Consider the following 21,892-nt stretch of genomic DNA (forward strand, 5'->3'; position numbering starts at 1 on the left):
ATAAACAAATTAACAGTGAATCTATACATAGTCTGGCAATAGTTTAAATTTAATAGAATTTATTGAATACAATGTGGTATTTTACATATAAGGAAAGAAAAAAAACAGCAATAAGTTAAGTAAATATTTATTGTTGAGTGTAAGTATGTAAATAATATCACAAATTAGTGATAAAATATAATTATAAACATTATTTTCAAATCTTTTTTTTTATTGTTTTTTTAAAAAAAAGAAAATGCATTAAAGTAAAAAATAAAATAAATATTATTATCCATTCATTTTGAAGTCTAAATATACCATAATAAAAATATTCTACAAACAAAACAATAACAACGGTTTTGGCAATGAATTTCATTCATTTGCCAAAAGTTTTTCCAATATATTATTGTAGTAATCACCAAACACCAGCTGATTGTGTTTCACAAGTGAGAAAAATTGTCCAGTGAATGCAGAAAGTTCATGTTGTAATGATGAAAGACCAGGTGGTATTCTCACAGCAGATTTAGTGTGCAGCGAAAGCTCTATGAACTCTAATAATCGTTTTGCTATAAATATAGATAAAAATGGTATATTATCCTTAAATAAATAGACTCTGGATTTATGAAGTCTTTTTTTTTTATTGATATTAATTATTTATCAATTGAAAAATTTTAACATACAAATTGAAAATAGTTAGTGACTGCAAAGTTCAAAGTTTGTATCATCTGATCTGATAAAGCAACTCTGATTATCTAATGATTTCGATTTTCGAACATAACTCTGGTCCTGTGGGTGCTGGATAATCATGGTTCCACTGCATTTAAAAGAAAATTTGTATTCAAAATAGTTGTTTTAAAATATTTAATATCAATAAAAAAATTTTACCAATGCCTGCCTAGTATGCCAAATTTAATATAAATTATGTTCCAAAAAATTCTCATTTAAGAAAATATGGATTTTAAAATATCTTTAGAGTTTAAGCTACTACTAATAAGCCTTCCAAGTGATGCCCAAGTGTTAACTAGTTATTTTATTTTTTAAAAAAAAAACTAGCAATTAAAACATTTTTAGTAAAATTTAATTTATCAAGTTTAATCTTTTTAACTGTATTTAATGAGAGAAATCAATGTTATCTTAAATTCAGACATATTTTTAATGCTTTTATAAGCGTATTTCACACATTGAAAATCAGTAACATGCTTTTAAAAAAAGTGAAAACTGATAGGTCATCTCTCTAACTTAACAGATTTTTCTTCATTCGCTCGAAACACCAACAGATCAATTTTGGGTAGTCTCAAGCAAGAATTATTTGACGTTAAAAAAAAATAAATTTCTACTCTTTTGTAATTTCATATTTGCATCATCTTTAGCCTAGCATTTCAAACCTATATATCTAGGTTTTATTGCACTGTTATAAATAGAAATAATTTTTTACAATACAGTATAAGAAAGACAGCTTTCAAAAAAAAAAAAATATATATATATATATATATATATATATAAAGAAAAAAATTGTGTAAAACAGAAATATTAATTAGAATATTAAGACTTGGACAATTTGATCATGGAAAATGCAAAAAACTGGGAAAATGAATTATTTTATATAAAATATGCTTAAAGTCAACATTTAAAATAGTACACATCTCTTCTATTTTATCCTTAAAAAGCAAGTTTTCTTATGAAATGGGTTTTTGTTATTTATAATAAAATTGTTTTTACTCCAAAAAATTCAAGGAGTATTTTCACTCTCCGGAAAAATTTTAGCTACATCTCTGGTTAAAATTACATTAATTCAATTTAAGTTTGAAAATCTCAGGGAACTTTATTTTACTTGGAATGTGACCATCCTTGGTCATTACAACAGATGCCATGTTAAAAGTATCCCTTATTTTTTCCTTAAATACATTGTTTATATTAAAAGACACCATTTTTTTAAATATATATATATATACATTCATTTTTAAAAATAATAGAATAAACTCACTGAGAAGTTGTCGCACATGTTGATCTTCATTCGAAATATTTTTAATTGATGAAATCAGAAGTGATTCCTTTTCCTTGTTTAAAATTGGATATCCATGAGATTGTAAACATTCATTCACTTCCTTAGAAACTTGCAAACCAGCTGCTTCCATTTTTGACTCCAAATCGCTTGAACTATTTTTATATTACATAAATAATTTTTTCACAGATTTTTTATAAAACATATAACAAATAATCACATCAAACTAAGTACTACAATTAAATATGAATATAGATTTAGTTATGATTATCGTAATTTAGAGGATCAAATTTAAAATATTGTGCTTTTTAATAAAATAGCATTGGAAATTTCTTGTTAAAAGTAGCATTGATTAATGTATATTCATTTATTGGGGGATTAGGAAGTAAAATTAAATTGGCTCAACAAGAAAAACAGTTAATTAAGATTTGTAGCAGTGCTGCTATATCTTAAAAAACTTAAATTTTAGTTACACGTATTACTTTTTTTTAATCCAAAATTAATACATTAGCAATAAATATATACTTTATACCTGCCAAAATTTTCTAGGACATTTTTGAGATAAAATTTATTTATATTATTATTATTTATTAGAATTGTTTTTTTTTAGACTAGTATTATTTTTTAGAATTATCATTACAGTTGGTATTACATACTTCTCAACTACCCACGCTTATGAAAAGAGATTTTTCTGAAATAATAAAAATGATAGTAAAACTTAACAGTTAGCATTTTATTCTGGATTAATTAAATTTTATTTTAAACAATTTTGACTACCAATACACACAATATGCTGGTAAAACTCAAAATATCTCTGTTTATTTTAATTAATGTTTCACTACTACCTTTAATATTGTAAGGAGGTAAAAATGTAAGGGTTAAAAGCTGTAGTGTAGAATGAAATCCAGAAATTTAAAAAATAATAAATGTCTTATTGATTAAAGTTTACTAAGTTACCTACTGCTTTTTAAATCTAGCTCTCGTGAAAACAAAATTTAAAAAATACTTTTCCCTTCACCAGACAGCGAAAAATGTTCCTTATCATTATAAACAATTCAATTTTATTTAAAAAGAAACAAACATACCTGCATTGTGGTGCATCAGCCAATATAATCTGCAAATGCTTTTTTAAAGTTTCTTTAAAGTCAGTGATGCCTTGAATAGCTGGACCAACTATAGAATATGTCACCAATATCACAGTAGCAATTAATATCATCACAGTAAAATTATGCCGTAGAGTGATAAAACGCTCGTGGTCCAGATGTAAAGTCTATTAAAAAAAATTTATAACTTGAAAATGTGTACTTTTTATAAAATAATAGTCTAAAATACAGTGATTTCAAACAAGCCTTCTATTTCTCACTAAATTATGCAAGAGACATCTAGGGTAGAGTCCAGATAATCTGAGCTAAATATGTGTGATTTGTAAAACTAGATGTTTCATAATAATAAAGCGCCAGCAACAGAAATATTTCAATACATAATTTAGTAGCCTGTACATCAATATGTGTCACCTTTGTTAGGCAAAAAAAGAAAGTGCAAATTCCTAACTATGCAACTTTGGCTAATGGTTATAAAATCAAAATGACATGAATAGCAAAAGATTGAAAAAAGTGATAATTTATAAGTCAAGATTCACACAATACAGTATTGAAACATAATGATTCATTCATGAATCATTATGTTTGATGAAACATAATGATTCATCAAACATAATGATTGAAACAGAATGATTCAGTACTTTAGTGTAAACTATTTATACTTATCCATTAATTCGAATGCATTTTTATTTATTGGCATAAAAAATATTTCATGTAAATTTGGATAATATTAATTTTTGGTCATCTGAACCAGCTATGATTTTAATTGATTTCGATAATAAGTTCTGTAACCAGAGTTTTTCGACCGTTTTTTTTTTTTTTTAACATTATCAAAATGTTCCACTTCTTAAAATCAATTGTTATTTTTTATTTGACTTTAAATTTTTTTATAACCCTACCAACAAAACTTAGTATAATTCTGTAGTACTGAAAAATAGATAATTTATTACAGATTACTTAAGTGGGTTCGATGTTTATATCAAATATATTGGTTCTGGAATTTTCTAAGCTAGTTCTATATGTATATTTTTTGGAGCAAATCAAGTAACTTAAAAGAAAATTATTAAATAAACAGTAGCTCTGTAATAAGTTGACCTGCAAAAGGTTTGCTGAATTTATTTAAAATGAATTATTATAGAATGAAACTGTGACTTAAAAATTTAAAAAGAAAAAAAAATTATATACATTTTTTGAATTTCAAAAACAACTGAAAAAAGACAATATTTCTCCGACTCCAATCTCTGGTCATAGAAATAAATTAGAAACTTTTCATAAATACCTGCAGGAAAAGACTACATTAAAGTTATAATTTTTCATTTTAATTAATAACTTTATTATTTTGCTTCGTAAGTTTTCTTCATAACTAAAATTATTCTCTTATAAAATAAAAATTGATATTTAAACCTAAAAAATTTTATACATAGTAATATCCATAATATAAATATATTTTATTTTTAAAAAATATTTATTAATAGAGAAACTAATTCTAAAGTAAAAGACATTTCAATAAATACCATAACCTTTTGCAGATTTTCTAGTTTGAGTTAATCATTTATTAATATTATAAAAATCTGTATTGACTCTTTAACGATCGGTTAATTTTCAAAAAATCGGTCATAAAAGTGCCTATTTTTTTATCCCTGAAAATTATATAAAAATATGTGTATGAACAATATATATATATTCATGTCCAATTTTTGATTTGTTTTTAGCTTGAAATTTTAAAAAATTAAATGTTTAAGAAAAGCCAACATTACTATGATAACAGGGTTACTATGACTTAATGTTGGTTTTCCAGCAAGCAAGGAAAATTAGAAAAATATGTGTTTTGAACATTTAAAAAAAAAATTATTAAACTTACGTATAATATAAATAAAGAAAAGTTATTTTTTCTTGAGTTATAAATTTCAAAGCATGAGATACAGATGCCAACATCACAATCTGGACAGTAGTATCGAGTTTCCTTCCTACATCGCTTATTGTTAATAGAAAATAATTTAAAATAAACTAATTATCTACAATTACCTTAAAAATATCTTGGTACTGCCATCTGGTGTGTAAAATGAGAAGAAGAAAAAAATTCAGGGCAAAAGATATGAATTAGTTTTATTCTTATTGGCGCGTTACTACTGAACACTCCAGCCGGGAAATATCACGGGAGCAAGGAATAGAAGGCAAAACCTCACCCCGTCAGGGGTTAAGAAAGTAAACATTTTCATAGCATTAAAAAAAAAATTTTAACTTCATCAACTTAGTGTGTTAGAATGTAAACCCACAATTTTGACAAATGTGATATTCCTCAAGAAATTCCCCAAACCTAAGCCCACAGGCACCATAATGTCTGCAGATCCTGCTGTTGTGTGACAATGTAAAAACACTCAGTTTTCTATTAAATGTTATATAACACTGTAAATTTCAAATATAAATTCACCTTGAAGATATAAATGGTGCTGATATTCTAGAATGTGCACTTTTGGTACAAAAAGGTTACAAATACTGTACTATACATAAAATTTAAGTAGCAAATATATAATTTACATACAAGTTTTAAATAGCAAAATGTAAATTTACCTCGGGAAAATTCTCAGTTTCTTTCCATATTAGAATTTTAATGCATGCTTTACTGATTAATGTAGAAATAGTAGGTTTTGCATCACCAGATTCAGCAACAGTCTCTGTATAAGCCTTTTGAAGCCACAATCTAGTGAATTTCAACCCATCAACAGGTGGTGTCAAACCTATTAACCAACAAAATGTTTTCAAATAATAGAAAGATAATGAATATTGTTTTTTCAAATCTGAATTAAAGAGAAAAAAAAATGAAGTTAAACATTTACTTATTAACTCTAAGTTTGAATTCTAATAACATTTTAAAATGGTACTTAGTTCATTCAAAGAGCATTTTTGTTTGATCAAGATTCAATTAGAATTTTTAGTTAAGTAGAAACTATTCACTTATTGACTGAAGAGTGTGACTTATTTATATTAAAATACCGTATTAGTCAAAAATAAAAAGATTTTCAATAAATTATACTGAAAAGATATCAGCAAAAATTTAGTGCAATATATTCTAAAAATTACAAATTTTTTTAAAATTTTATTATGTTTAAAATTATAACTAAATTGAACACATAAATATACCAGGTACCAATTAAAACTTTATATTCATCCTCTTAAACTTTTAAATAGCTGAAACCACAGCTATAAAAGTGGTGTCTAGAAATAGTAAAATGGCTGTACAGCAGACACCTTGTGGACATTTATGCTAGAAAAAGAATGCTTTAAACATACATTTATTAGATTCTGATTCCCTTCACCATGACAAAATTAGGAAGAAGAAAAAACTAGTTATCACAGGATATCTTTATTTAAGAAATACGAAGCTTAAGAAAAGTTTGAAAATAAAAATTAAAGAAATCTTATGATAACAAATTGTTTCTTCATAGGAAGGTTACTGAATAAGAAATTCTGCATTTTAAGCATTCTTTTCTTAACATTATTATTCACAAGTTGTCTATTCACACTAAATTGATGATGCCCTACCATTTTGTTATACACTTTTTTCTATACCTGGCACCATTTTTGAAACAGAGAAACATTTTCCTCTCATCTAACAGATTGCCATTTTGCTACACTTAGACACAGCTTTTATGACTATAGCTACAACCATTTGAACAATAAGAAATTAGAACTTTGGTGATCATTTTGTATATATGTGGTCATACCAAAAACAAAAAAATGCAGAATCAACATAATTTAAAAATTTTTGCACATTTATATTTTTTTTAGTTTCCTTCATCATTTTTACAAAACAAAATCTGTCATTTTAATTAAGAAAATTTAAAAACTTGGAAATTAAGGCAGAAAATGATATGCTTGAGAGTTGAAAACTAATGTGCATATTTTACGATAGGAACAAAGAGAATATTAGAATAGATAAATCACAAGTAAATTTTGTAGCTAAACTGAAAATAAAGAGCCTTGATAGCACAGTGGTGATTAAAGTAATGATATCAATGTGCTACAGCCTGAGCAAACACAGCTTCAGATAGATAGGTAGTCTGGCAAATGAAGACAATTCATGTGAAACATTAGCCATATTGCCCCATCATTCTGTTTCTTTATCTCCATGACCCTCTTACCAACAATTGACTGCTACAGAAAGCTTTACTTTAAATTACAAATAAAAATATATATTTTTCTCAAAACAGAATTTAAAAAAATACTAACAATAATAAAGGCTTTTTAGAAAATTGAAAATCTAATAAGACTTTATTAACTAATAAACTTTTCACAAAATGATGGAACACTCACTTTCCAAGGATCGTATAATTTCTTGAAATTTACTCTTTTCATACTCAACTGATTGTTGTTGGATATGAGGCCGTATGTGAGAAATAGTGAAATTCACCATATCCAATTTCATGACATCTAATGTTTCTAAGATACCTCTATAAATATTTTTAAAAAAATATTATAAAAATTTAATTGATGTATAAATTTAAAAACCTATTTAAACAAACACACAAAAATTATTTATTTAGTAAAGATAATTACTTATAAAGTGGAACTATTTCTGTAAGCTGCCGAAGTTCTTGTATTTTAGAATCTCTTGCTGGGCAACATATACGAGACATAGTGGAAATTATAAATTGTGCATAACTTAATACATCTATTGCACCATTTTTAGCTTGTTGCTCTATCAGATCAATATCTAACACTTCATTTATTTCGTTTTTCAAGCGACTGTTATGAGGTAATAATAGCCACAAAAGAATCTGAAAATAAATTTTATTTTATTATAAAAATGCAACAATTTAAATTTGAATGTAGTACAAAATTACGAAATATGATGAAATATAAATTAAAAAACTGACTGATTTCAACTTCTTTATCAATTCAATAAAACAAACAGTAACTGCAAAATAATTTTTAAAGAAATGTAGTAAAAGTCTAAATTATAAAGTTTTAATAGGTTATTATTGGACACTAAAATTTTAGACCATTTGGAAGAGAAAGTTTTTAAAAAACTGAAATAAAAACAAACAAATCAAATTAAAAGATATAAAAATTTAAAATAGAATGGTTTCATTAGTTTTGCAGCTCATGCTATTTATTAAAATAGATAGCAATAGAAAACAAACACAACTGTTGGTAAAATATAATTATTTTTTGATCACGGTTTAAAAACATTTTTGGTGTAACATTTTGAAACAAAACAAAAATTTATTCTAATAGTGTTTTAAAATTTTAATTAATCTTTTTACAATAATACAGCAATAACAAACAACCAATAATGCAATGATATCAGTGTTTTCATCATAGAAAAAAATGGGTGAGAATTTCTCACCTTTTCTCAAAAACAGGGTGAGATTTCAAAAAGTTAAGTAAGATTTCTAAAAACTAAAAAAAACACAAAAACTCTTGGAAAAAAATCATTTCTTTAATTATAATACATTTTTAACGTCTTCTATTTTTTAAAGCATTGAATATTTTTGGTGCATCATCATAGAAGATTTTGCCTTTACAAGGTATTTGTCCATCTTACATTAGCACATAAAAATTTTAACGTTTTACATGAAGAAACCTTACCTACGGTAAACAAGTGGTTGCAGAGAAATGTGTTCTGAAAGGGGTTCCGTGGTTGTGTTCTGTTGTTCGAAAAGGTTCTGAACAATACTGGTAAATAGAGAAGCTAGATAACGGAGCAGATGTTGAAAATAATGAAAGATCCAAGAAGAAAAGTGAAACGGATTTTATTCTAAATGGCGTAATTCAAAGCTTTTTCCAAAATGCGAGAAATTCCCGAATTTTGAAATTGATTTATAGAATAAGCGAATTTCTCGCGGGTATCATTTTTATGTGCAAGAAAAGAAAAAAATATGCGAGATTCTCGCGTTCTCGTGCTGAATGAAAACACTGGATATGAGGAACAGCATAGATATTAGATTAAAACATTTATTAAAGTAAAATAAAACTTTAAATCAATGTCATTTATGATTATTTAAACAACATATGTTTAGTTAAAGACAAATTAGTCATCGGAATTTTAATATAATATAATGGAGAAATATTAATACTTCACAATTTATCACATTTTCTTTCTCCATCTTAGATACTTGTTTAAATAAATCAGTATTTTCTTTAACTAAATCAAAATTATCACTCACAATACCATGTTTGATGATTATGAATAACAATAATACTTGCCCTATTATCATATTCATTATTTACCATTGTCGTTTATGATTGCAATATTATTGTATTTACTATTTCTTGTAGTCAATAATCATAGCAATATTATAACTGTCGATTCACTATTCATTTAAAGTCATGGTATTCACAAGATATTATAATATGACATGTTTAAAATATTGATGTACTTTATTCATAATATACATTTTAAAATATTCATAATCACATACTATTGATATTTCAGGATACAATACTATATAGCCTATCTCTAATGAAATTATGTTTAAGAGCATAATATTACAATTTAACACAGCATTTACCTCCTTAACTTCTTTTAATAAAATCATAGCATGATGATAATCTGGAGGATCACTAGCAATTCCATTATTCAAAACGTCCCAAAAGGCTCTGTGACAGATTTCACTTACTCTTTGTTCCAAACTGAAACAAATATCATTATAACAATTGAACACAGATATTAGTAATAAAGAATATTTACTAAAGTTTCATGATCTAGAATATTTATCAGCAATAACAGATATTAAACAAAGTTTACAAAGTTCAACTAAATTTGCTAAAGTAAACCAGTTGAAAATAAGAGCAAAATAAAAATTGAACAAGAGAAAAATCAAATGTAATCTATGAAGTAAAAGACATTAAAAAATTACATAAACTTTAAATTTACAACTCTAAGGCATTAAAAAGGCTACACTAAAAAGAAACATCTCTGCACCTCTCCATATTTTCAATGTTTTAAAATCAAACAGTTAAACTTTCAAATAAAAATTTAAAAAATTACATTTTGTTTTACCAGATTAAATAATTTTGAATACACTAAAATATGTAAATTAAGTTGAATTAAAAATAATATTTTTGGCATAAATTGTGATACCTAACCTCACTCTCGAAGAAAATGCCTGACTTAAGATTTTATATTTTTGGTAAGAACTAAAATGTAAAAAATTTTTTTTATCATAAATTAAAATCTTTTGCGCCTAATGAAGTTTAAAGCTGAAATAGTTAAATTATTTGCTGCATAAATCTAATTCTTAATACATTTTAAAGCAAAATTTGTAATTTTTTTTTTTTTATTCTTTTGCATAAATTTTAATTAACAATAAAAATAGCTGAAATATTTAATAGATTCGTTCAAACAGAAAATTAAAACTCACAAATTTAAAAAATCAGCAATACATATGCAGTGATTTAACAGACAAATCTCGAATTACTTAATGATGTAATGCAAAATAAAGCAAGAAATAAAAATGTTAAAAATGAAACAATTTAGCAAAGGAATAAGTTGGTAAGATACCCTGATTTAGGAGCATTTTGCTGCAATTTAAAATCCTTATTTACAGCTATTTCATGGGCAAGAGCCATATTGATTCCCGAGTTTGAGACATCTTCTGCTGCCTTTAATATTTGTTCAAGCGAAACAAAAGCTGGTGGAGATGCTGAAAGAAAACATTTAATTAGATTTTAAACAAACACAGTATATAATTCTGTACATGAAATGTATTCTTTGTAATTAGTTTTAAAACAGTTAAAAATGAAAATTCTAAAACAAGAACTTTTTGCTGCCATGTAAGACAAATAATATAGATTTAAAATTGTTATGCTACCGTAAACCGGGGCGAGTCTACCCATCCAGGGGCGAGTCTACCCATTTTAGTTTTATTTAATTTTCACTATTTTAAATTGCAAATAAAATTTTTTTTAACCGACGGAGGACTTAGTTCAGACTCTAAGGAAGATGGCGCTGTAGTAGTTTGATCCGTTTTTATTTATTTGGTGTCTTTTTAACCGACCTGTTCAAACGTCTTTTGAGAGATATGTATTGAAAATCAGCAAACTTTTAGTTGGTGCTCCGCAAGTATATTATTATTATTACTATTTTCACTTTGGTTAAAGTGATAAACTTATCTAAGACTAAGATTACATTAATTTTATATGAAAAAAACCAAAAAGAATGTAAGTTTTGCTGTTGTAAACAAAAAGCCAGAATTCGCTGGGCGAGTCTACCCATTCGTATTTAGTTTTAATAAAGCATAATAATATAATTTAGAACTTTGTTTATATTAAAATTAAGTCATTTTAAATGAATTTGAGTATATTATTTTAATTCTGCATTGATAAATTTATCATTAATAAGAAAATTTATAGGTTAAATATAAATGTAAATATAAAATATGTTTATTTTACCTATTTTTTCAATTTTTATATTACAAAATTAACTTTTTTTATTTAATGCAAGTTAAATAAATTATTATTTATAAATTATTATTACCTCCCAAAAGAATGGGAAAAGGATTTTTCATGATTCCCAATGTTTGAATTTTGATTTTGTTAATAATCTTTAATTATTATTATTTATTAATTATTTAATTGTAAATTTATATTAATTTTAATTTATTTTTATCAACAATAATCAGAAAAAAATGTTATTTTATAATGTTAATGATTATAAAAACAAAACTGTGATCAAAATGTGATAATTGATCAAATACTCAATTTGTGTTATTTTATGAATAAAAAAATGGAATATATAATAACGTTATGAGTTTTACTTCATAAATATCCTATATAGTAACTAAAATAACAATTTAATAGTAAAATTTGATTATTTACAATGTTAACATCCATTTTAGTAGAATGGGTAGACTCGCCCCAAACGAGAGATTTGTCAGCAGTTCTATAAAAATATACAGTAACAGCGTAACTGTTAATATTTTCTGAAATCGATTTCACAGCTTTAAAGAGGGATAAATAGCGATTCTGAAACACCTATTAAAAGCCTTTTTTCTTTAATATTTACAAAAGTTTGACCACTTGAAAGTTGACAAACTGAAAAAATGGGTAGACTCGCCCCGTTTTACGGTATTTTTTTTTTTTTCAATTTTAAATGAACTTGGTAACCTTATTCTACAAACTAATGATTAAAACTAATGTGGCAATCAAGAAGTAAAACAATTAATTTAGTGAAAAAGTTTATTAACTAGCAAAAAAATAATAAACGTTTTAAAATTGAAATATGTTTTAAAATATCTTGTACTAAAAAATTTAAAAAATAACTAAGTGGCATATGTAAAAAAAAATTTCATAAAATGCTGCTGACTTTTAGACAACCAAATAAAATAGCATAGAAAGTAAAAAGAAAGATATATATATATATATATATATATTTTTTTTTTTTTTCAAATTCAGAATTTTTTTTTACTTACTTTTTTTTAAACATTAACTATTTATTTGTATTAAAATATTTTTATCAAAACGAAGAATTTCTGAAAATTGATTACATCTTTTTCAACACATTCAAAATGTACCTTAAAACTAAAAACTATTCCAGTTTTTAAACATACTAAAAATTAAATTTGAATGGTTATAAAAATGAAATATTTTAGATTTTTAGGAATGAGTATTCAACAAAGGGTTTTTAATGTAACAATAAATTATATGTGAAAAACATGCAGACTATGGTTGTGTGCTAGATTTGGGGTAAAGTTATAATTAACTGAAAGGCATATTCCATAAAAAATACTTTGTGTTTTGGTAGTTTTGGTTTGCGCTTTGCCTACTGTAAAAAATATTTCTTAAGCTGAATCTCTCAATTATAAAATAAAAATTAAAAAGTTATACAAACTAAATATAAAAACTATTTAAACTTAAATAAAATCTGATTAAATTATTAAAGGATATTTATTATATCGTACAAATTACATGTTTTTCTACAAAGACCCTAACCTAAGTCTAATATACAACTAACAATGGATTATTATACATTAGTAAAGAATATTTCAAGCCAAAGAAATCTTTGCTTTGGTAGAGTTTTTTAATTAACTTACCAGGGACAATTGACGGAAATTCTGAATCTGAAGTTGTTCTTTGTCTAGTATTGCTTGTGCACTGGATATCTTTGGGGACAGATGAACATCTTTCACCAGTACTTTGTTCTTTATTTGAATTAGCTTCATCGTCTTTCTCTTGGTTTGAATCCATTTTCTAAGTTAAAAAATCAACAGAGTTTCATAAAATTCAAATATTAAGTTAGTTAAAAATACAAATATTCTCATAAAAAAATGTCAATATAATAACATATTTACATAAGATAATTTTCTCAAAATGTTGAAACAAAACAATTAACTCATGTTGTATAACTAGATGTATTTGGTTAGAGCACTGTACCCTGCCTTAATTTAATAAGGGAAAAATTGGAAAAAGGGTGTAAATAAGAACAAGAGAGATATAACAGTTTTAATTTCTAATTACTTTTTTCCTATTTAAAAAATTACTAAAGCAGCTGTCCTTTTATTTCAGATTAATCTTCCCTTCGAGAACATTTCCATATTGATATTTGTTCCCAATAACTGAAATAATAAAGTGCAACTTCTTGAACTTGCAATAAATTTTTTTAAAGATATACAGTGGTTTATCAAAGGGTAGCTACGGATTTTACACTTTGAGTTTTCCCTGAAGCTTTTATTAGTTTATCATATATGACTATTGGTTGTTGTTGAATCCTTGTTAACCATTTTAGCACGAATACTGATATAAAAATCTTCCACTACACTTTATAGTTATATTTTATTTATAGTTATACACTTATAGTTATATTTTTTTCTCTTTTTCTTTAAATTTTGTAACATTTCACTTGAAGAAAAACTAAGTATCTAAAATCTATAATTTAGAATATACAACATTCAATTTATCGATGAAAACAGAAGATTTCATTAACAGAACTTGTTTCAAAATGATCAAAGTTGTAATGACAACGGGGAAAAGCAGCATGCAAGAAACTAAATAAAATAAAAAATCACAGAATGAGGCAAATGCGAAAGGTAATACCCATAACTACCTCTGACCAAATCATTAAATGCTCTTTTTTATATTTCTGCAAAGATCAAGAAACCGGGCAAGAACATTTCGCACCTAAACGTTTCAGTTTGCATGAACAAATACTGATATGGAAATATCCCAAATGAGAATCGAACATTTAATAATTTATCTTTCTTTTATTCCTTTTTTAATAATCAATAATAACCCTTAATTTATATAACAAGTTAATGGTTTTCAGATGACAAGATACAATTAGAGGCATATCATGTAGTCACATAAAAAAACTGAGAAAATGCCTCAAGCCAAATCCCTGCACAAAACCAGTAAGTTCTTCCAACACATGCTACATATATTTTCTAGAAATCACATTTAAAAGATTTTTAACATAAAAAATCCACAAAATGTCAGTAAATAGCGATGTTCTAACCAAAACAAGTAAAAATTTAAATATTGCTAATCATATGGAGTTTTCAAGTCTATGAATCGCTATAAAAGTATGCAACTAAACAGTCTACAGATGTTCTAAAATATACAATGATTATAACTTTACGGGGACTTCAGTAATGATAATAAAATTTTACATAAAATACTTAGTTAAAAAGTATGACCATAGTTCTATTGACATGTTGAAATATGAAAATAGAAGTTTTAAAAGTTGTTAGATTTGTATTGATATTTTAAAATGTGTACTATGTATTATGGAACATATTTTCAGTGAATACAAATACTAATGAATGAATGAAAAGTTAGAGAATGAAAAGAAATTTCAATTGCCCATGTAACTGTCACACTAGCTACTATTTTTACGCGCTCAATCTTTTAATGAAAAACAAAACAACAAAGAAAAAATTTTGGAAAATAGTGTTTATCTGAGAAGTATTATATTTGATATATTTTTGAGATTAAAATCAAACCTAATACTGGTTTATCACAAAGTAGAACCAATCAAAACAGAAATTTAGAAAAGTCGAAATTTTAATTCTAATAATTTATTAAAAAAATTCTGTAAATTAAATTCGGAAACACAGCAGTTTAATTTTATAAGAAGAACGTTTGGCATAAACACAAGACAAAAATGAAGCAATTGAGTTCTATTTCTATAACATTCAATTTAATTAGTGCCCAAATAGGGAAATTCGTTTACTTTTGATTTTCTTAATAATCTAGAAACTATTTTGTATGCCTACTTCTGCCCGGTTTAAAGATCATCAACCAAAACGATTAATTCAAATTTTTTCGTAAGATTCATGTGGTTGGAAACAATGAAGAGGTCGTGAGGAGTAGATACTGAAAAATAATTTATTCGCGATCGCAACGCTTGAGTACGAGCATATTTTCAGGCTGCCATTTATTGAATTTTCCTTTAGTTCTATCAAAATCATTGGAAGAACAGGTCGCATTTTTTAGCATCAAATAAGAAGCAGAATTTCCCTAAGAAAAAGGTTAAAGAACTTGTAAAAACGACCCAGAACATTAGCAAATCATTTTAAAACAGAACGCGCCCAACATTTGAAGAAGTCCCCATTGATTACTTCATTCTTCTTATGAATACAGGCAGTTTCAGAACGTGCGGAACTGTAATACTTGTATGAGTCCTCGTTAAACTGTTCTACCATAAAGTGCTCGACTTCGCGTGCAGGTCGTCGGGCTACCAAAGTGGGGGTGCCCTCCCCTCTGCAAAAGATCAAAATTGTGATGGCGTGTCTTCGGATCATCCTCAGGGGTGCTTCCTAGACCGTCGCCAACAGCCCATCGTGCAGCTCTAGTGCGACGTAAATTAACTACAACTGTAATACTTATAGAGTATTCTTCTTCATATAGAATAATACATATTTCTGTATCTACATAATTCGTTGTTGTTTTGTTAATTTACGTCGCACTAGAGCTGCACGATGGGCTATTGGCGACGGTCTGGGAAACATCCCGGAGGATGATCCGAAGATATGCCATCACAATTTTGATCCTCTGCGGAGGGGATGGCACCCCCGCTTCGGTAGCCCGATGACCTGCCCGCGAAGTCGAGCACTTTACGGTAGCACAGTTTAGCGAGGACCAATACCGCACACCCTCGGTCCCTACGAAGACTGATCCAAGTGGTCACCCACCCGCACACTGACCGCAGCCAGTGATGCTTGACTTCGGTGATCTGCTGGGAACCGCGTCTTAACGATCAGTCCACTGGGGGACCTATATAATTCGGAAAACAACAATAAAGAATCATCCGAATTACTTGAAATAGTATCATTTGTGTTTAATATCGATAAACTTTTATCGTTTTTTTGGTAAGTAGTTTTAATATTGAATTATTAATTTTAACAGGTTTTTGATCTTAATTAATGATGTAACTATCCACGTTTTCTGAAACCTTTTTTCTTTTTATCAAGCCTGCAAAATTTAAATCAGTTGATAAACATCAATTGTAATTTTGAAAAGTCTGGAAAAAATTAGGAGTTCTTCAATCATCCACCATATTTGCCCGACATTGCACCAACAGATTTCCATACATTCCGACAGCTGCATTTTCCGTGTGACAAAAAATTTAAAAATGTGGATGATATTCAAAATACCTTCTTTTGTTGTCTTGCTCAAGAAATGATTGGTTTTTATGATTACGGCATTTGAACGTCGTGATGACTAAAGGTTTCTAATGACATGGATAATGTATAATTAAAATCTGTTAACTGAGCGTTTGACTGTTATTTCCAATTTGTAAATTTTTTGCAGTGTATGATGTTTTTAATCAAGTAATATGTTTTACCGCTTCAGTTTCTTAAGATTATTTAACTCATAACTTTGGATCTAATGATTGGTTCTTTATGCTTAAGGACTTAATCTTAATGGTTCGAGGGGGTGACCTCAAATATGTTAATTCATTTGTGCAGACGACATTTTAAGTTACAAAATCAGCCGCAAAAACTTACTTTCTTTGAATAAATATACCTTTTTCGGTGGATTTGGATTTCTGAATCCCAAAATATGGGGAGTAACTGCAATCGGGGAAATATGATTCCTATAGTTTCATCAGGAGAGGAGAGCGATCCAAATTTGGATCCCTGAGAGTGAATTTTTCTTTTTGCGTATTTCGCTAATCTCGAGAACTTTTAAAAAGTATTGAAAAACTTATGCACGCAATTGTGAAATTCGTTTATCCACTGATAATTCCATGCAAAAATTCATTTTAGTATATATTTATTTAATGACAGTAAAAAAAAAAAAAAACTTTTTAATTGCATGGTATACATTTTTCACATCATTTTAAGGAATACAAATTTGAATGGCAAAACACAAAAAATGAGCTAAATTAATCGAGCAATTCCTGAGAATTCGCATTTTGAAAAAGAGTTGTATTTTTAATATTTGATTTCTCATGAATTATTCGACTGATTTTCGATTGCTATTAAATAAAACAATAAAAAATAATAAACATTTCCTTAAAGTTGTATCTTGCATGGAATTATTTTTGGATATTTTAAAACTGTGTACAAAAATTTTAAAGTTACTGAGATAGGGCGGAATACACAAAAAGTAAAATTAATGGTCCAAACTTTGGATCTCTCTCCTGGCCAAACTATTGGGACCATGTTTCATCGAAAAAAAAGGCATGCTTATTCATAGAAAGGCAGGCGAAAAAGTTAAAAAATGGATTAAGTCCAAGAAAATTAAAACGTAAATAAAAACTATAAATAAAATATATAGTTAAAATTCTAATTTCATAACATATTTTTTTGTGTAGTTATTCTAAGTATTTATGATTTTTTGAAATTATATTATCTTAAATTTAAATATCTATAAACTATATTATCTTAAATTTAAATATCTATTAACAATTGTAAAATTTCTAATATTATTATGAACCTAAATTATTTTGTTCCAGTAATTAACGTTTAAGGATGTTTCCTAATGATCAAGTATGAACAAATTGCTATTAACAGCATATTTTAAAATCAGGATTCTAAATTTAACCCAACTTACTGATATCAAACAATATGTAGATAAAAAAGTGTCGATATATGCTTTAATTTTTCTTAACAATGAAAGTCAAAACTGAACTTTTAGTATTTATACTGTCATTTTCGAGAATTAGTAAAATATTTTTATAAGTTTAAAATGGTATTTTTTTAATATAATGGTCAAGAAAGTTTTTTTGAATTATGTTTTTGAGCGGAAATAATGTGTTAATTGTGTAAAGTTTGAAAGCTAATATCAAGAAAATGTTGAACTTATTTTTACAGAGAGAATGGATGCAAAGTTTTCATAATATCTTTGCTTGCGATCTCCGAGATTTGTGTACACAGTGACGTCCTTCCCTCTTTTCTTTAGCCCTGATACACCCCCTCCCCCCCCAAAAAAAAATCTATTTTCTGTTCAACACTAAATTCGATTTCTAAGTGCATAATTAGTGTAGCATTCTATAATCTACATCAGCCAGCGTTATTCATTAAACTTTTATATCCTCATGCATTTTTTCACAATTATTTTAAAAATCGTAAATCTGAAATTTGACGGGTAAGAGTAAAGAATGGAATGATATAAATCGTTTTGAAAATATATGAGGCATCTTGAAGATATGCGAAATGTTTCATAAAAAACAACAAGAGAAGATGATTTCAGTACTTTATTGTAAGGACTGATTTAAATTCAAATAAATAATGCAAACATTTTAGAAACTTATATACAAAGTTTTAAAAAATAAATTACATAACACTTTCAGAAATTAAGAAATTAGTGCCATTATTTATATTTGGTGTGCAAATTAACATAATTTTATTTACAAAGTATATGCATTTGAAAATATATATTAATTTGGTATTTTATTTTGTATAATAATTAAAACTGCAACTTCAGCATGAATATTGATTTTTTCAATGACACAAAAATAATTATCTATATTAAAACTACACTAAAACAAAATAAGTAATAAATAAGCATTCTAGTTAATTCATGTAGCAAAAACAAGAAGTTTAGTAAAACGATGATTGATTACAAAATCTATTTCCTTAATAAATTTTATTAAAGTATTAAACAAAATTTGCATGATTTGAAATAAAAATATTTTTCTATTTAAATGTTGAAAGAAACTTTCGTTTTTTGAATTTCATTCGTACAATACTTTATCTATGTCCGGATAAATTTCATTCAGATATCACACAACTATAATTACTAGTTCTCTCTTTCACATCTAAGTGGCATTTATTATTTTCTATTTTGTGAAGATGAAAATAGTGGTACAAATTTCCTTCACATTTTGAGACGGTTTATGACAATAGGAGGGATTATGAAAAAAAGAAACTAATATTTGAAAGAATAACTTATTTTCAATTTATAACGTTGCCACTTTCTCTGTTATCATATTTCAAAATTAGAATGCCAACAAAATTAAAGGAATGTTTTTAAATTTAATAGCAAGTAGAAATTATTTTAGGAATGTACAATATTAAAAATATTTTTATTTGAAACAAAAGGAACTATTCAACAGGTAAGTATTTTTTTAAATAAATGCAATGTTAACAAAAAACAGAATTCTGATAATAATTAAACTCCTATTTTAACAAAGCATTAATTATTTTATAAACTGATTTAATATAATATTCATAATTTATTCATAACATAATTTTGAAAATTGTTTATATCATAATTCTTAAATACCTATTTAATATTGCAAATAAAAATAATTTTTAAACAAGTAAATTTAAATCCACAAAAAAATTATAACATATCTTGTCAAGTGTTTATTTTAATATCAACATAAAAGATATAGGATCAGAAAATCAAAATATATTGCAACTGCGGATTTTTTTTTTAAAGAGAAATCATTTTTGCTTTAAAAGTAGTTTCTGGATAGAAATGTGAAATGGACTACAGACTAGAACTTATAATGTACAGGAACATATTTATTAAACTCTTTGTACTAAGGAAAATTGAGCTACATTTTTTTAGAATCAAAGAAGCTTTAAACAAAAATTAAAAGCTTCTTTGAAATAATCCTGCTGAATTTACAGGTCAGATTTAAATAGATTACAGTGGGAAATAATTGGAGCATTTGTTAAATAAATCAGTTGAAGGCCCACCAATCAAACCAACTTATAAGTTCAGTTTATTTAGTTATACCATCATGGTTAAATTGAAAAAAAAAATGCTTAATTTAATTACATACATTGCATGATATCAGGCACCTTGTTTAAAAAGTTCGTTTTCAAGTTTTTAAATAAATATATTCTAAACATATTAACTCTGCTCAAAACTTTAAAAAAAAAAAAAGTATAACTGATTTGTGGCTGGTTAATCTTAGCTTACCATCACCAAAACTATTGTCAGAGTAGAAATTCAGAATAAGGGGGGGGAAAAGCTGTTTAAAAATCATATTATAACAAATATTTTAATAGAATGTGCTTGAATTCCTGTGTTATTATGATTTCTTAAATTAAAAAAAAATTGCAATGGTTTTTAAGTTGTCCCTCTCCAATCAAATATGTTTACAGTGAGAGATTTTTTCTCTATCTGCATAATGTCAAAATTGCCCAAGGCTTTTCAGATTCTAGGTTAATTAATTGATTTCTAGATTAAATTCAATCAAAATTCATTGAAGTAGATTAAAATGCATTGACCCATTGGAACACAACTTAGAATCTTCATTAATTAAAACTAATCTTCCATTTCTGAATCCATAATCAAAACTAATCTTCCATTTTCAAAGTATTTGTCTCAAGATTTAATTTTTAATTTGTAATACTAAAAAAAAAAAAAAAAAAAAAAAAAAAAAAAAAAAAATTTAATATTTGTATAACTAATATCTATCTATACTACAATTCTGATTGACAGTTCAGATTTTGGGTTCAATTGAATATTCACATACTGATCCAAATTAGAGCATTTTATACATAATTAATCGGCAAATTCAAACCTTAAACAGATATATCCATTTACTACAATTTTGTTTTGCCGTAAAATAAGAATTTGGTACGAGCCATTGAAAAAATTTCAGCCATGACTCATTTTCCAGTTCCACCAATCAGGCTTTCAATAGAGTTATTGAATAAAGCTCATTCATTATAACTGCAATGCTGAATCGGTAAATAAACATACAAGTTTTAGAATCAAATAAATTATTATAAGTGATTGCACAATAGTAAGAAACAAGAAAATTAAATTACTCATTTAATTACTGTATTTAATAAAAATTAAACAAGGATATACAAATAAGATTGAAGATAAAAAATTACTTAATGAACATCAATTTAAGGGAGTTTTCACACTTTTATAAAATCAACAATTTTATTGCAATAAAAATTGTTGATATAATTTCCTCCAAATACATAAAATATAACTTTGAAAAATTAAAAGACTATCTACTTGATCTATTCAGGAGAAGAATATGTGGAATATTTTGGAAATATTCAATATGATAGCTGCCAACATTTTAAACTGAAAACTTTTTGCATGAATAGATTATTGATTTAGCAATAAAAATCTATATTCAAAGTATTTTTTTATAGACAAAACAGTGTTTTATAAGAAAAATAATTTAATTAAAAATATAACATATAAAAAAAATTTTGCAAAGTTTGAATTGTTTTTAATTTACAGATTTTCAGTAATATGACGATATATATATATATATATATATATATATATATATATATATATATATATATATATATATATATATATATATATATTATGAAGTTTGGAAAAAACATTTAAAGTTTCAGAGTTTATCAGGAAAAAAGATAAATATAAGGGTATAATGGCATCTATACATTAAGTAAAAAATGAACACGATTTT

General features: G+C 26.0%; 1 protein-coding gene across 4 annotated transcripts; it reads right to left on the reverse strand.

Moving 5' to 3' along the window:
* Positions 1–111: 111 nt before the first annotated feature.
* LOC107444444 (T-complex protein 11-like protein 1) lies at positions 112–15,390 on the reverse strand. 4 transcript variants are annotated; one of them, XM_043038886.3, is made up of 10 exons: positions 15,254–15,390; positions 13,119–13,275; positions 10,589–10,730; positions 9,597–9,717; positions 7,639–7,859; positions 7,396–7,532; positions 5,653–5,819; positions 3,067–3,251; positions 1,964–2,136; positions 112–545 (listed from the first exon to the last, which is right to left on the reverse strand). In XM_043038886.3, the coding sequence occupies exons 2-10, from the start codon at positions 13,270–13,272 to the stop codon at positions 352–354; spliced, it is 1,494 nt and encodes a 497-aa protein (XP_042894820.2). In that variant the 5' UTR covers positions 13,273–13,275; positions 15,254–15,390; the 3' UTR covers positions 112–351. The 4 variants fall into 4 exon arrangements, with proteins under 4 accessions (XP_042894820.2, XP_071034897.2, XP_042894819.2 ...); XM_071178796.2 differs by having other exon boundaries at positions 112–793; XM_043038885.3 differs by having other exon boundaries at positions 15,024–15,290.
* Positions 15,391–21,892: the final 6,502 nt, after the last annotated feature.

Source organism: Parasteatoda tepidariorum, chromosome 3, assembly GCF_982258835.1.
Source record: "Parasteatoda tepidariorum strain Cologne lab strain chromosome 3, Ptep-v5.0, whole genome shotgun sequence".
Taxonomy (NCBI): Eukaryota; Metazoa; Arthropoda; class Arachnida; order Araneae; family Theridiidae; genus Parasteatoda; species Parasteatoda tepidariorum.